The sequence below is a fragment of the Mus pahari genome, chromosome 22 (genome assembly GCF_900095145.1).
Source record: "Mus pahari chromosome 22, PAHARI_EIJ_v1.1, whole genome shotgun sequence".
NCBI classification, from domain to species: Eukaryota; Metazoa; Chordata; class Mammalia; order Rodentia; family Muridae; genus Mus; species Mus pahari.
Window position 1 is genome coordinate 4,571,300 of NC_034611.1, and position 16,438 is coordinate 4,587,737.

At 45.1% G+C, this 16,438-nt stretch overlaps 1 protein-coding gene across 1 annotated transcript in view; it reads left to right on the forward strand.

Annotated features, from left to right (window-relative positions):
• The window catches only part of Prdm14 (PR/SET domain 14), a 13,789-nt gene extending 5,852 nt beyond the window's left edge, over positions 1–7,937 (forward strand). Inside the window, exons 6-8 of the mRNA XM_021222421.1 lie at positions 3,367–3,569; positions 6,165–6,266; positions 6,875–7,937. Coding sequence (XP_021078080.1) covers positions 3,367–3,569; positions 6,165–6,266; positions 6,875–7,102 — 533 coding nt within the window. The 3' untranslated portion in view covers positions 7,103–7,937. The remainder of the gene's footprint in view (positions 1–3,366; positions 3,570–6,164; positions 6,267–6,874) is intronic.
• Positions 7,938–16,438: the final 8,501 nt, after the last annotated feature.

A 16,438-nucleotide genomic window follows, 5' to 3' on the forward strand; every position in this document is an offset into this window, starting at 1 on the left:
GTGTGTGTGTGTGTGTGTACACCTGCAGAGCTTGTGGAGAGGCTAGCTAGCTCTAATCACAGGTGGGCTGAGACTCTGCCTGTCGCTCAGCTTCCAGGGGTTGCTGCTGGTCCCTGGATGATCACATCTGAATGGTTAGCGGGCAGAGGACAACCAACTCACCATAGGAATAGGTCTTCAGATTTGGTGCTTTTAAGGAAAGAGTGATGCTAAGCCCTCAGCCTATGCTAGAATTTCCAGGTTTGTGGGTTTGTTTGTTTGTTTGTTTTGCTTTGTTCCCTGTCTCAAGTACTCCAGGATAGATGGCTAAACTGATCTTCCTACTTCTGACCCCCAAGTTCTAGGATGATAAGCATGTAAAGCTACACCCAGCTTTGATTGATTGATTGATTGATTTGATTTGATTTTTTGACACCTGGTTTCACTAAGTAACTCTGGCTGTTCTGAAACTCACTGTGTAGACAAGGTTGAACTCATGAGCTCCTCTGACTCTCTGGATGCTGGGGTTTAATGTGTACCATCAGACTCAGAGTGAAATCTACTCCTAAAGACTACCTGTCCAACTGGTTTTTATACACGAGCATTTGGAAACTGCTGACTTGGTAGGTGAGGAAATATAAACTGCTGTGTGTATAAAAGGAAGACATCATCACTACAGTGTAATAAACAGCCCAAAGAGCAGGTAAAACAACACATACATGTTATCTGTCACACTATGGTGACACTCAATGCTCCTGTACTCCTGCTAGACTTACACCCTTCAGTGCCTGGAACACTACAGTAAACCCCTAAACTTCACAGGGTCCTGGTCTCAGTGTGCTGACTGGAGGGGGACAACCGTATAGCTGCATTATGGAAGGGGGTTCGTAGGAATGAGAGAGAAATAAGGGGTTCACCGGGTAGATGGAGAAAGAAGGTGATCCAGGCTACAGAACAGACTCTACTGATCACCAGGCAGGAAGTGATGGACAAGCTCGTCCATGGTCTGAGTGAAGAGCAGCGAGGTTGTGGGGAGGGGGGGAAGACCTCCTCTGACCCCTCCTGCAGGGCGTGGAGCAGAAGGCATAGGCGAATCTCTGGTCTCAGGACATCATCATCACCCCTAGCACCAGACCAAGAGTGGCTGTCTTGGTCACTTCCAGAAAATGCATCATCTGGTTTTGACATACAAGTGGAAGATGAGATTCAGGGGGAAAATAAATATGCTTAGTGAATGCTTTATCTGTGGGAAGTTTATGGAGAAAAAGTCCAAAGTCTCTTGTGGTTCCTAGCAGAGACAGGGGGGATTCGTACAAGTGGGAGGCCAATCTGGCCTGCAGAGTGAGGCCCTGTCTCAAAATAACAACAAAAAGGCCTGCCTGCTTCTGTCTCCTGGTGCTGGATTAAAAGTATGCTCACAGCCGGGCGTGGTGGCGAACGCCTTTAATCCCAGCACTTGGGAAGCTGAGGCAGGCAGATTTCTGAGTTCGAGGCCAGCCTGGTCTACAGAGTGAGTTCCAGGATAGCCAGGGCTACACAGAGAAACCCTGTCTCAAAAAACAAACAAATGAACAAACAAACAAACAAACAAACAAAAATGATGCGCACTATACTGTNCCTGTGATACCATTTCGGACAAGGTGGGAAAGGCAGCTTTTAAAGATTAATTTATTGAGAAGTCTTACAAGTGACTCCCTATGATGACTGTTAATATTGAGTGTCTAGTTTTGTCCCATTGCTGTGGTGGTGATTAAATCAAACTTGGGTCCTGACTCCTGCCAGGCCAGTGCTCTGCCACTGATCCACACCCCAGCATAAGATCCACGTTTTTGGAGACGATTAATAATAAAAGAAAAAAAAATAGTGGTTGTGTGTGTGTAATCTTGATACTTGCAAGGTTGAAGAAGAAGAAGAATTTTAAATTCAAATCTAGTGCGGGTTACTCAGGGAGATCCTGCATCCAACAAAAATCCACGGCATGTCGGGATAGCATTTGAAATGTAAATAAAGAAAATAATAAAAAAATTAAAAAAAAAATCCACGGCATGTTGGTAGGGTTGGTGGATGCCTTCATTCACAAGGTCTAGGGCTGGAAAGTCAGACTCTTGACTTAATGTCATAAGTGGACTGTTTGAACAGGCCAGGCATGCCTGGGGATGAAGCAGGAATGACTCACAGAAGACAGCTGTGTCACTAAAACCCCAGCCTAGACTACAGCTCACAAGGCAGGGAAATCTGGTGCACACTGCACTCTCAACAGGCCTGAGAGCAGAGAGTCCTTTCCACGGGCCTCTGTTGGTCTAAGCCTCCTCCAGGCCGCATCCCACCCCCACCCCCACCCCCGTTCCTGCCTCTCTCTTCCAGGTCTGCTCTTTGCAGCCTCCTGCCCTCTGAGAAGGGCCCTTAGCTTTGATTGCTTGCTCTCACAGGGAGGCACCTAGTGAATGTGGTTAGTTTCAGGGATTCCTGAAAGTATTGGTTTATTTTTTGCTTTTTTTTGAGACAGGTTTCTCTTTGAAGCCCTGGCTGTCCTGGAACTTGCTCTGTAGACCAGGGTGACCTTGAACTCAGAGATCTGCCTGCCTCTGCCTCCCAAGTGTTAGAATTATACTGTTTTGTATTGTGACATTTACATGAGATCATGGTGATAAACAAAAAAGGAAAGGCTACAGTTTAATAGTGATATGTCTACCGAGTAGACGGGGGTCTGTGGTGTGGCTCCATCACCCAGCCTTTGCACGTTCCTGCTTAGGCTCCGGGTCCCTCATCCTTGAGGGCAGACAGGAAGGTCTCTGGTTCTAGTATCCAGGAACAGATTGAGTGGAGTTTTGGGGGACGTTCTCCTCCCTGTCCCTAATGGAGTCACACATCTTGTTGACTTGGGGTCTGAGCCGTCTTTTTGAACCATGGTTTTGTTATGCCTTGTCTGACCTGTACACCTGACCCTCGTCTTCTCAGTAGTGGGGTAACTCTTGGCACAGACACCTGGATCTGACACCTCTTTGTCTCTAGTTTCTCTCTTCCCTCTTTGTCCATTGGGAATAAAACAGACTTACCTTATTGCGCTTGCTTTCTGACACTCGGTGACCTATCGCTCCTGTTGAGTCAGACTCAGTAAGTGTTAGAATCAATGCCTGTGAATTATTGAAGGCACGATGCGTTCAGTGTATGTAGCTAGTCCAGGCTGACCTCAAACCCCCTTTGGAGCCTAAGATGGTCTTCCACTCCTGATTTTTCTGCCCAGGTCCACAGGTGTGTTCCACCACACCCGGTTATGGTGTGTGTGTGTGTGTGTGTCTATGGCTGTTTTGAATCCTGTTTGAAACGGGGAAGAGGAGGGACAGAGGTTAACACGCCCTCCGGCACTTCCACCCCTGTGTTTGACAGAGTCTGCGGAAGGTTACAGGTGTGACCGCTGTGGAAAGGTGTTTACCTACAAATACTACAGGGATAAGCACCTCAAGTTCACTCCCTGTGTGGATAAGGGGGACAGGAAGTTTCCATGTTCCCTCTGCCAAAGATCTTTCGAAAAGCGTGACCGGCTCCGGATCCACATTCTTCACGTCCATGAGAGGCACCGGCCCTACCTGGTGAGCAGTTGCTGATCTGATGTCCTTCCCAACCTGTTTTTACACTCCCCTGTCGTGAACACACAGAGAGGGGTTCACGGGACCGACTGGAACATTCGATGCTTGCCGTGCCGGGGTAGTGTGGAAGAGGCAAATGTGTGAGCATGAGCGAATGGGCTCAGGAAGAAGCGGGGAACAGACGTAGGAGTGGGCTTTTGGGCTAGTTCAGCCTTGGGGTGAACACTGCAGTGAGCTGTACTGGAAACTGGGAAGGGATTAGGAAACTCTACTTTGTTCCACACCCAGCCAAGCTCTAGGTAGTCACTGGTGCAGAGGAAACACTGAAATGGTCCGAAGAATGGAAGACTACATCACAGACTGTGGTCTTTATGGGGATGAGAGACGACAGCGATGACAGGAAGTTGTTCTCTGCTAGCTCAGACACCCATTGCTCTGCCAGGCTTGGTCAAAAGGGCAAGACCAAGTTTGTCCTTAAAAGACAAGATGGGACCGGGCGTGGTGGCGCACGCCTTTAATCCCAGCACTTGGGAGGCAGAGGCAGGCGGATTTCTGAGTTCGAGGCCAGCCTGGTCTACAGAGTGCGTTTCAGGACAGCCAGGGCTACACAGAGAAACCCTGTCTTGAAAAAACCAAAAAAAAAAAAAAAAAGACAAGATGGGGTTCCGTGTTTTAGAACAGTGTTCATAGTTCTGTGTATATGTGTGGGTTTGTGCATGTGTGAGTAGAGCGCCCCTGAAAGGACAGAAGTGGCCGCCGGAGCCCCTGGATTTGGGGTTGCAGATGGTTGTGAGCAACCATGATTGTGCTGGAAACTGAACCTGAGTCTTCTGCAAGAGCAGTTCATGCACTTAGCCACCAGGTCGGCTCACCAGCCCCTTGTAATAGGATCTTATAGTATATCTTATACTAGTGTATAATATAATATAATATAAAGCATCATATACCAATTCTAACATTTATAGTTTTCCACATTTTAATATTTCTAAATTGAACTGTGTTCAACAACTGGGCCATAGTTTTTTTTCTTTTTTATTTTAATGTTTTTAAAATCAGGATTTTTTTTGTTTTTTTGGTAAAGGATACATTTATTTTTATTTTATGTGTTTTGCATACATGAATGCACACCTTGTACATTCATTTGCTTACAGAGACCAGAAGAAGGCATCAGGTCCCTTGGAACTAGAGTTGCACCTGACAGTCTGGATGCTAGGAGCCAAACTTAGGCCCTTGGCTAGAACAGCATTTGCCTTTCAGTCAGTTCTCCAGGCCCTAAGTTCTGGGTTGCTTGTTTGTTTGTTGTTGTTGTTGTTATTGAATTTATGTGGTTGGGGTGGTGTGTATGTGTGTGTTGTTGTTGTACATGTCTGTGTGTACATGTTTGGAGTCTTTCGTCTTTATCACTTCCTGCCATAGTGTTTTGAGGAAGGGTCTTTCACTAAGGCTGGGGTTAAGCTGTCAGTCTACATACACCCCAGCAGTCCTCTTGTCTCTTCTCCTCAGAGCCCTGGGGTCCAAGGCGTGGTTGGCCATGCTTGTTTTTAAAATGGCTGCTGGGAGTTCGAATACAGGTCATGCTTTTGCACCCACAGAGTCACCTACCCAGCCGTTGGAAAGTGCTTGGGTCCCTTCTCTTTCATTCACAAGGTCATTTATTTTATCCCCCGCAGTAACAAAAGCACTGCTTAACCCTGGGTTTAAAATCTACCCAAGAACTCTCTCCTGAACACAAGCAGCACCTCTCCACCTAAACTGCTCCAAGACAGCCTCACACTGAATTTCCCGTGTTTTTTCCATGACAGTCATGTCCAGAGAGTTCATGAGGTTTTTTTGTTTGTTTTTAAAGTGGATATTTCACAAGAAGACTCAAGAGAAACAGACATACAGAACTTTGGATATCTGGTTTAGTTACAGTTTGGGTTTGGGTGCTAGTGGTTGAACAATTTGAACATCTGAGGAACAAATGCTCGACCACTGAGCGACAGCCATGGACTCACACCAAAAGATGCTGGGTACACCCTTGACAACTCCGTCCTGCCTGTGTGGGAGCCCTGTAGCCCTTTTGCTTAGGAAGGTCTGAGGCAGCGTCAAGGTTGCTTGTGCTCTGTAATCTCAGGCAATCCTTGGCCAGTGACTTGTTGATCCACAGATGTGCACAGAATAAAGAAAATGATTCTCGGACTGTCAGTATGGCTATATTGTGTTATAATGCTTGCCCTGAAAGGTTGACAACCTGAGTTTGTTTCTGTGAACAAACTGAGGAATCAATAGATTCTGAAGTGTTTTTCTGATGATTATCACACATGCCATGTTCACATGCCTACGCACACACTCATAATAATGTTAGGAAAACCTTAGGCAGATGTGGACATGGGAGTGAGAGGCAAGCAGATCTCTGTGAGTTTGAGGCATGCATGCCTGGTCTCCATGGAGAGAGGACAGCTAGGGCTACATAGATCCTTTCTCTAAACAAACAAGGAAACAAATTAGGGATTTTTCAAAAACTTCTCTCACCTCCAGGAAAATATATGTTGAGACAGAGTCTGGGGGCAGGGGGAGGAGATAAAATTTCAACTCTACGTTTTGTTATCTCCTTAGTGTTCAACCTGTGGGAAAAGCTTCTCTCAGTCTTCCAGCCTGAACAAGCACATGAGAGTCCACTCTGGAGACAGGCCATACCAGTGCGTGTACTGTACAAAGGTAGGTGAGACCTCCCTTGGTGCCAGCCTGACTTCAGCCTGACTTGGGTGACCAATTCATCTTGGGTAACTAGTCCATTACCAGTTAGCCAATGCCTTTTTCTAAGAATTCTGGATCAGCCAGGACTACAGACTGAAACCATGTTTCAAAATGAAAAAGAAACTTTTTAAAAAAGAGAATTTAAGAGCACAGCCCTAGCCACTTTCAGTCCCAGCCTTAGATACTAACCTGACTATGTGACCTTGAGCAGAATCATAAGCTTATTGTAGTTTTTCTCTTGGTAAAATGTGGGGAATTGTAGCTGTTGGGTTCCATCAGTCAGTCTTTATAAAACTTCTCATTCAGAGAAACCCTGTCTCGAAAAACCAAAATAAATAAAACTTCTCATTGTGTCTGCCGATTGTAACCATTGAAGTGTTGGCTACTCCTGCTGCTAACAATCATTCTGAAAGGACATTTGTGAGGGTGGCATGTACTACAGATGTCTGGCAAAATTAGTTTCTCAATCAAAACAATAAAAGCTGATGTGCTCATTACGATGAAAATGAACCCCTTTGCTGAGTTGCAGCCCATGGAAGTTGGCTTTTTCTGCTCTCTACCCTCTGCAGAAGTTCACTGCCTCCAGCATACTCCGAACACACATTAGACAGCACTCAGGAGAGAGGCCCTTCAAGTGCAAGCATTGTGGTAAAGCTTTTGCATCTCATGCTGCCCACGACAGCCATGTCCGGCGCTCACACAAGGAGAATGGCCGAAGCTCCTGCAGTATTTGTGGGAAAGGCTTCCTGGATCAAGAGGCTTTCTATGCCCACATGAGGCTTCATAAGACATGCTAAGTCTTTGAAAGAAAAGCCAGTTACAAACCAAGAACTCTGACTCTAATTCCTGGCTTGTCTGTGTCACGTGGACATGGTTGAAGTGTTCAGTGAGAATTTGGAGAATGGAGTAGTTGATCTGAAACGCCAAAACTTACGGAATCCATTCAGACCAGGAGTGGGAATAAAGTCCTGGGTCTTGGATAAAGGAAGAAAAGGTTCCTCCTCTCCTGTCTGCCTTGAACACCCAGTTACACAGTGTCTGTCGCCAGTGACTATGTGCATGAGTGTTTGCCGCATGCGTGTTTCTATGCTGCATGCATGTGGAGTCCCAAGGAAGACATCAGATCCTCTGGGGCTGTATTTACGGATAGTTGTAAGCCACCATGTGGGTACCGGGAATTGAACCCAGGTCCTCTGCTAGTTCTGCCAGGACTTAACTGCTAAACCATCTCGCCAGCTCCTGCTTTCTATTTGGTTTTGGTGGTGGTGTTTTGCTCTCTCTCTCTCTCTCTCTCTCTCTCTCTCCCACCCCTAAGCTGGCTTTAAATTTGTCATATAGCTGAAAATGACTTTGAATTAGAGGTTAAGTTACCACACCCAAGCAATTTGCCCTACCTAGAGATTTCGTATGTTATAACTAAGTCTTCTGCCATGTATTAATGTTAATTTGGGCTCATTTCTCTCTTCACTGAGCAATGAAAATGCCAGGTAATACACCTAGCACCAGGCAGCATCACTTCCAGGGCAAGAAGACTGGCAATTCTTGTTGATGTCTAACTTTTACCAACTGAGAAGGAAAATTATATCTGAATAAAGACAGGCTGAAAATAAACGCTTACGCTACTCTGGTTTTAAAGCTGATTCCTTTTTTCTTTCCTTTTTAATCTTTTATATTTACTTATTTTGGTTTCTCTGTGTAGTCCAAGTCTCAGAGTCTTGAAACTCTGTAGACCAGGCTGGCCTAGAACTCACAAGAGATCCGCCTGCCTCTGCCTCCTGAGTACTGGGATTAAAGGCGTGCACCACCACTGCCTGGCTCTTCTCTTTCCTTTTTAATATTTTTTACTTCTAATATTGATGAATGAAGTATATTTTCTCCAAATCTTCATAATTGGGTGGATCTTGGTAATACAGGGAGGAACAAAGAGGGAAAGGCCATCAGCTGAAAAGTATACTATGCTTTAGCCAAGTGTGGTAACTCCCATCTGGAATTCTGGCAGTTAAGAAACTGAGGCAGGAGAATCACCTTGACTAAACAGGGCCATCGTGAACTACAGAGTAAGACCTTTTTAAAAAAAAAAAATAAGAAAGAAAAAAAAAATGGGCAAGATGTCTCAAGGCTGGTGTGAGTGCCCGATCTACATGGCTAATGTAGAAATGAACCTGTCCCATGTCGGTGATCACAGACCACTCGGATTGAGTCTTAATCCATTTCAAACAGTACCACTGTGCCTGCCACTGCAGGTGAGACCTGAAGGAAAAGGCGGGAGGTCACTTGCCTCTGAGAGGTAAAGCCAAGCCTGTCCCCTCAAAGGCCAGACTCTTAGCAAACTACCAAAGCATGGCTGGACCCTGCTTAGAGAGGAACCTTGCCCTATCAACCACCCAGCTATCCCGTTGCAACCACAAACTCACATTAATATTCATATAGCAAGTCAGACGAGTAAGCCAGGCGGGACTGCTCCCGAGACAACCCTAAGCACTAGGGATGTGTCCTACCCCTGCTCCGGGATCTATTGACTGCCTAGGCCCTCGCTTTACCTCTCTCTACCCATAATGCATGTCCATCAGGGCAGCAAATTCAATATGGAGCAGATGTCAGCAGAGGGCTCCCAGCTGTAGTGTAGCCCCCTGTGTAAGCAATAGATGTCTCACAGGTGAACAGCCATGACAGATTTTCCCCTGGGGAATTCTCTGCTGCCCTGACTAGGGCTGAGTAATTGACCCTAGAGGGAATGCGCCTGTTGTTTTAGGACTGTTTTAATTCATGTTAATTAACTTAGAACAATGGTCTTTTGAGAAGGTCCTGGCCTCCTCATGTAATTAAGCAGCTTTCCTTGACTGCTAGCTCCAAATATATTGCTTAAAACATTTTCTTACTATTTAGGGGTTTAAACATTATTTTTGATTCAAACAGTAAGACAACTCAATGATCTTTTTTCTTTTCACTCACTGGATAAATCAAATGAGGTGTTTTGCTTTTGAACTTGATGAACAGAAAACAGAAAGGAGTTTATTGTATCATTTCTAATTCTCACTGTGCATGCATGCCAAATATACTGGATTCTTTTCTAATGCATCCCACACTAACTGGGTATTTTAAGAGCCGTTTCCTTCAGTTTGGCTCCTTTGGTAAGTTTTGGCCCTACACATGTCAGTCTTGAGGACATAGTTTCTTGAGTTCATTGCTGAAATACTTAGGTTTACTTCTTCAGAGGTAATACGTCACTCTCCTGTCTGAACACTGGGTTGACCCAGGTGACAACCATGAGAAGACTAAGAATAGACCCCAAAAGCAGCTCGCTGAAAACAGAATTTACAAAGTGCAATAAAATTACAACTGTGAGCAGATACAGTCCCAATAGCTTAGTAATGTAGACTTGAGATAGACAAGCTCGTATTCGCTCACCAACTCCTGAGTGTAGAGTACGGGTCGAGTAGGTTGCTGTCTGAGGTTTAAGGCCCTCATCTATAATATGGCACAGTAGTTATGTCATCAAGTATCAGAAGAATTAAATTATAGTACATGTATGCTGGATTATATTTGGTAAGTATTCCCTTAAGCATGTTGAAAGCAAAATAAAGACATATCAATTTTATTGGCACATAGAATGATTTTTAAAAACATGATCATCATGATCATCAATATCACCTGGAAACGAGTATAAATGCATGGTCTTAAAATACAGAGATAGAAAGAAATTTGTGTTCTCTGCGAACCAGGAAGAGGAAGGAGAGAGCCATCTGCATTGAGTTTGAGAATCACTGCTCTGCGTCTTCCCAGGTCTCACAGTAGAGCAGTGGGAGCCATCAGGAGCAAGGTGGCTTTGGGAAACCACAAAGCTACTCTTTACGAGGAAGCATCAGAATGCAGAGCGGGCTTGCTTACAAATTTCAAATCACACAGTTGTTTTGCTGTGGGAGACTGGGGACACCACAGCAATGGAGCTGTCTTAGTGAGGGTTTCCATTGCTGAGAAGAGACACCATGACCAAGACAACTCTTACAAGGCAAACACTGAATCTGGGCTGGCTTCAGCTTAGTCCGTTATCATCATAGCAGGAAGTACGGCAGCATGCAGGTAGACATGGTGCTGGGCAAGAAGCTGAGAGTTCTGCATCTTGATTGGAAGGCGACTAGGAGAGACTGGCTTCCAGGCATCTAAGTGGATGGTCTCAAAGCCAACCCCTACAATTGTACACTTCTTCCAACAAGGCCACACCTCTGAATAATGACACTTCCTGTGCCAAGTATATTCAAACCACCACAGGAGCCTGAGCTAAATATCTGTTCATTCAGTAGAGGTTTTTGCTTTGTTTTAGTATTAAAAAGGATGTTTGAAGCTCTGGAGATATATTCATAGTGGACTGACATTCATGGTCTTACTGGGGCTCTTAATAGGTCTTCAGGGTGTCCAAGGACTGGAATTTGACAGTTGTGGGGAGCGAAGGTGTCAAAGTAGACATACACAGGACCTCCATGTTCCTACAACAGGTGCAGTACCGTGACCTCAGCTTAGTCAAATTCCAGGGTGAGTCCGCCCTAAGGGACTGTAGTGTGCAGTAGTATCCCACAGGCAGAACTACAAATACTGTCTAGATCCTCTTACTTATGGGTCTGGTTGTGGTATGATAGCTTGAAATGCTTTTAGAACTGCTCGTGGAGTGAAGGGGAGATGGGGGAACTAGTTACATTGAACTACTATAAATACCTTAAATTTGGGCTGGTGAGATGGCTCAGCGGGTAAGAGCACCCGACTACTCTTCTGAGTTCAAATCCCAGCAACCACATGGTGGCTCACAACCATCTGTAATGAGATCTGACACCCTCTTCTGGAGTGTCTGAAGACAGCTACAGTGTACTTACATATAATAAATAAATAAATAAATAAATAAATAAATAAACCTTAAATTTATAAGATTAAACATCGAATTCTTCTAATATACTGAGGTCTATACTGACTATCATGCATCTTAGCATAGAAATTTTTTGTTGATATACAAGTAAGATATTCAGAATTATTTTAAAAGAAAAAAATACCACCCTTACTTACTTGTAAGGGAATTTAAAGTGTGAGAGTTTTACAAAACAGTAGCTTTATTTAGAGAGATTTCAATATTCAGGAAATATATGGCATCCCGGCCTTCCAGTTTTCTGGAGAGAGCCTCAAACCCCTGTTAACTGAGTTATAATAACCTTGAACTTCTGACCCTCCTGCCTCCACCCACCCAGAGTGCTGAAATTACAGGTGTGCAGAACTTAGCAGGGTCTGTATGGTCCTGGGAATTGAACCCTGGTCCTCAATCATGCCAGGCAAACAAGATACTGAGCTACATCCCCAGCCCTGCAAAGCAAGAATGGAAGCAAACAATTTCTACCCTACTGACTTGTTAACTGCTTTCTCCTCTTGCACATGATATGCTCTCCACAAAAAAACAAAACAAAACAAAAAAACCTGTTCATTGCTATTCACTTTAACCTTGTCTGAATTTGTGAGGTAATCTTTCTGTGTGTGTGTGCGTGCATGCATGGGTACATTCTGTAGATCCTCCCTAGAGATGTGTAGCTTATTCTGCATTTCCTTTTAGCATGGTGCTTTGGGTTTGAAAGCAGGTTCCATTGCCAAGCCATTCTTGATGTTTTACAACTCGCGGGAGTGTTGGGAACCTTCCCCTTGTGTGGTCTGCTTTGCAACTGCGCATCCTTGTAAATTATTCTTACACGCTAAGAAAAAAACCGAAGAAGAGTTTAATTGAATTGTGATTTTTCTCATTCTTTTTTTTTTTTTTAAAGATTTATTTATTTATTATATGTAAGTACACTGTAGCTGTCTTCAGACACTCCAGAAGAGGATGTCAGATCTTGTTACGGATGGTTCTGAGCCACCATGTGGTTGCTGGGATTTGAGCTCCCGACCTTCGGAAGAGCAATCAGGTGCTCTTACCCACTGAGCCATCTCACCAGCCCGATTTTTCTCATTCTTAACTAATTTATCCTTCCAATGTAATCGCCATGGCTGTGGTCCGAGGACTCAGAAGGAGTTGAAAGGGCTACCCTGGGCTACTTACAAATCAAGAACTAGGCCAGAGAAAACTCGTGACACTGTCTTTAAAAAGTATAACCCGTTGGGACATTGTGTCTCACATTTGTTATTTTGACACTCAAGAGACACAGGCAAAATAGTAACCACTGTTGGGCAGTGGTGGCGCACACCTTTAATCCCAGCATTTGGGAGGCAGAGGCAGGGGGATCTCTAAGTTCAAAGTCAGCCTGGTCTACAGAGTGACTGACTTCCAGGACAGCCAGGGCTACACAGAGAAACCCTGTCTCCAAAAACAAGACAACAACAATAACAAAAAGGAATAGTAGCCACAAATCTGAGGCCAGTCCCGTCTCTGTAGGGGATTCTAGCTACACAGTGAAAGTCTTACAAAACCAACCAACCAACCCTGTCAGCACAGTCAGATGGTGTGTTGATGGTTTTCTCAGCCTGGCTACTGCCAAACTGCAAACCTCACCCAGGGAAGATCATTTTCAGTTCTCTTACGACTTCTACTCCACCCTCCCCGATTATTGGACCTAAACATGCTAGAAACACACTCTTAAATCTGATTTTAAAACCATCTTCCACTCAACCTGGGGAGGGTGTTCCAAGTCCGATAACCCAGGTTCTCTCCTGAGGGATCTAATTCTCTGTCTGTTTTAAAAGAGGAGCTCTTCCCTGCTCGGGGGGACTGCCCTTGGGCAGCCTGTACATGCCAATGATAACTTAGATCTGACCCCTTCCTCTCACTGCCCATAAGCCTATGTCACAAGCTGGTGAGGACCAATCCAGAACAGGACCCTTGAGCACAGGAAAGTGGCAACTGCTACTTTCCAATCTCTTTTGACATCAGAGAAGTCAGAAGGGCATCCTGTGGGACTGGAGCTACTGTGAGCTGCCACACGGGCGCTCGCGCTCGGAGTTGAACCTGAGTCCCACAATGGTACTGGGTGCTGAGCTATCACTCCGCCCTCCTGGCTCTTCACTTTCTAATAATGGGGAGCAAGCTGGGAATCCGTATGCAGAAAGAAAGAAAAGCAGCCATTCATTTATCAAGTTTTAAATTCCCCAAGGAAAGGACTTGGTGGTAAAAGGGTCCTGTGAGGCTGGCCTGGTGGCGGTCTACAATTACCATGGAAGCCACCAAACCTTGTCAAACCCCATGGAAGGTGAAAACTTCATAATAATAAAATAAAATTATCCAGAATTTGGTGAGGAGATACAGGCCTGTAATCCTAGCATTTAGGAGATAGATGCAGGAAGATCAGGAGTTCAAAGTCATCCTTGACTGCAAAATAAGTTGGAGGCCAGTCTGGGATCCACGAAAGCCTACGAGAATGGCACCCAAAATAAATAACTTTCTTTGTTAGTGCCGTTGCTTTTTGACAGGGATTCTCTCTCTCTCTCTCTCTCTCTCTCTCTCTCTCTCTCTCTCTCTCTCTCTCTCTCTCTCTCTCTCTCTCTCTCTCTCTCTCTTTTTTGTTTTTTTTCAAGACAGGGTTTCTCTGTGTAGCCCTGGCTGTCCTGGAACTCACTCTGTAGACCAGGCTGGCCTCGAACTCAGAAATCCGCCTGCCTCTGCCTCCCGAGTGCTGGGATTAAAGGCATGCACCACCACGCCCGGCAAAATAAATAATTTTAATCAGGAAGGTTTTCTGATGGGCCTTGATGGCTCATAAAACTGTTATCTAAGAAAGATGGATTAGTAAATTTGGGGTCAGGAAAAAAAAAACACAGAACTCAAAGAAGTTCTGTGTGTATGTATGCCATGTATATGTAGGTACCTCATAGGCCAGAAAAGAGTTTCATCACAAAGACTGCGGCAGGAGGGAGCGGTGAAGGGCTGGAGCAAGGGGTCTTGTGACCCTCCCTCCCCTTCTCCAAGAGAAGATATCAACACCCTTACTTTGTAGACCTACCTACCTCTGCTTGTAGCTACATTGTTTCTATGAGACTGAAAACCAATCAGTAAAAATGTAGCAAAAGCAGGGTGGGGAGCGGAGCTATTGTTTAATGGATGCAGCATTTATGTTTTGCAAAAATAAAAGCATTTTAGGGAAGGATTTTTAGCTATAGGGAAGGCTTTTTAATGAAATCAACTACTTAATTAAGAATAGTATAACGGTGGGGTATGGTGATGTGCACCTTTAATCCCAGCACTTGGGAGGCAGAAGCAGGCCGATCTCTAAGATTTCAAGGAGGCGTGGTCTACCTAGTGAGCCAGACAGCTAGAGCTCTGTAAAGACCCAGTCTCCAAAAACAAACAAGGTGACCTGAGGGAAGGGAGTGGTGGCCCAAGCCCGCAGTCCCAGCACTGGGCTGCCTGCTTAGATCCAGGTCAGCCAGTAGTACATACTGAGACTATCTCAAGGTCAGAGACACAACCCCCAAACAAACAGCAAGTCCCAGACCATCTATTGTAGATTATAGAAGTAGCACCTCCCACCCTTAGAGAGAGAGAGAGAGAGAGAGAGAGAGAGAGAGAGAGAGAGAGAGAGAGTCTCAGTAGATGACCCTGCACCACACTGCTCATTTTAACAAAGTTTTGGTTTGGGTAGGCTTTGGTAGCTTTTTTTTTTTTTTAAAGATTTATTTATTTGTTATTTATATGAGTACACTGTAGCTGTCTTCAGACACACTGGAAGATGTTTACGTTACAGATGGTTGTGAGTCACCATGTGGTTGCCAGGAATTGAACTCAGGCGGGGCATGGTGGTGCACACCTTTAGTCCCAGCACTTGGGAGGCAGAGGCAGGCGGATTTCTGAGTTTGAGGCCAGCCTGGTCTACAGAGTGAGTTCCAGGACAGCCAGGGCTACACAGAGAAACCCTGTCTCGAAAAAAAAAAAAAAAAATTAATTGAACTCAGGATCTCTGGAAGAGCAGTCAGGGCTCTTAACTGGTGAGCCATCTTGCCAGCCCAATTTGGTAGCTTTTAAAAATTATATTTATTTCCTTATGTATGCTTGTGTTCAGGTACACGTGTGCTCCAGCACAGTTCAGGAATCAGACACAACACGTGGGGATCAGTCCTGTCCCCTACCTACGGGACCCAGATGTTGATTGAGGGACAGCGAGTATCTCTACCTGAAGCAACCCTCAGGGGCCTATGTTCTGATTTTAATTCATTCAGATGGAGTGGCCAAGCCTCAAACTCACTGTATAGCCGAGAATAGCCTTGAACTCTTTAACCTCTGGCTTCTGCTTCTTTATTCTATGACCTGTGAAGTTTATCTTTGTCATTTTAACTTATGTGTATGTGTGTAGGGGTGTGTGTATGCATATGATGTACCCAAGAGCTCAAAAGAGGGCCTTGGCTCCCCAGGTGCTGGAATTACAGGTGGTTTCTGAGCCACCTGATACGGATGCTGGGAATCAAACTCTGGCCCTCTGCAAGTACAGCGAGCACTCTTAACAGCTGAGCCATTTCTCTAGCCGTCCATATGAACCATAAGAATGTTTCTGAATATTTATTTAATATGATACATAAACGTAGAAGCACACAAAGCCACTGAGTTCTGGGGTCCCAAAGAGCGTGCATAGCTGGATCTCCTAGGCCCCTTTCCTACAGGCCCGCATTCTGAGGCCTGGGCACTCCCCTGTTTTTCAGAGTGTTTGCCCTAGCCCCTCTCTAAGTGGCTACCTGTCAGTTTTCATTTCTGCTGCACCTTTCTTCTTGGAGAGCTGATAACCACCGATGACATGATACCTGTAATCGATTCCCTAAGAGCCACGGAGGTGGGGGTGAGGGGGCTCTTCTAAGGTAGCTCTGGGCCCGTAACCACATGGGATCATCCGTTTATATGATAAAAGGTTTCATTCAATAGCAATCTTTGCTAAAGCAAATGGGTCTCAGGGTCTCACCCACACACTCATCCAGGACTCATCCCCAGTGTTGGGCCCAGCCTGTCTCCACATTCTGATGTGACTGAAAAGCTGCACTCCTTAGAACACCCAAGGAAAGTCTATGAATTTGGCTACTGTACATGTACTGGCTAGTTTTGTGTCAACTTGACACAGGCTGGAGTTATCACAGAGAAAGGAGCTTTAGATGGGGAAATGCCCCCATGAGATCCAGCTGTAAGGCATTTT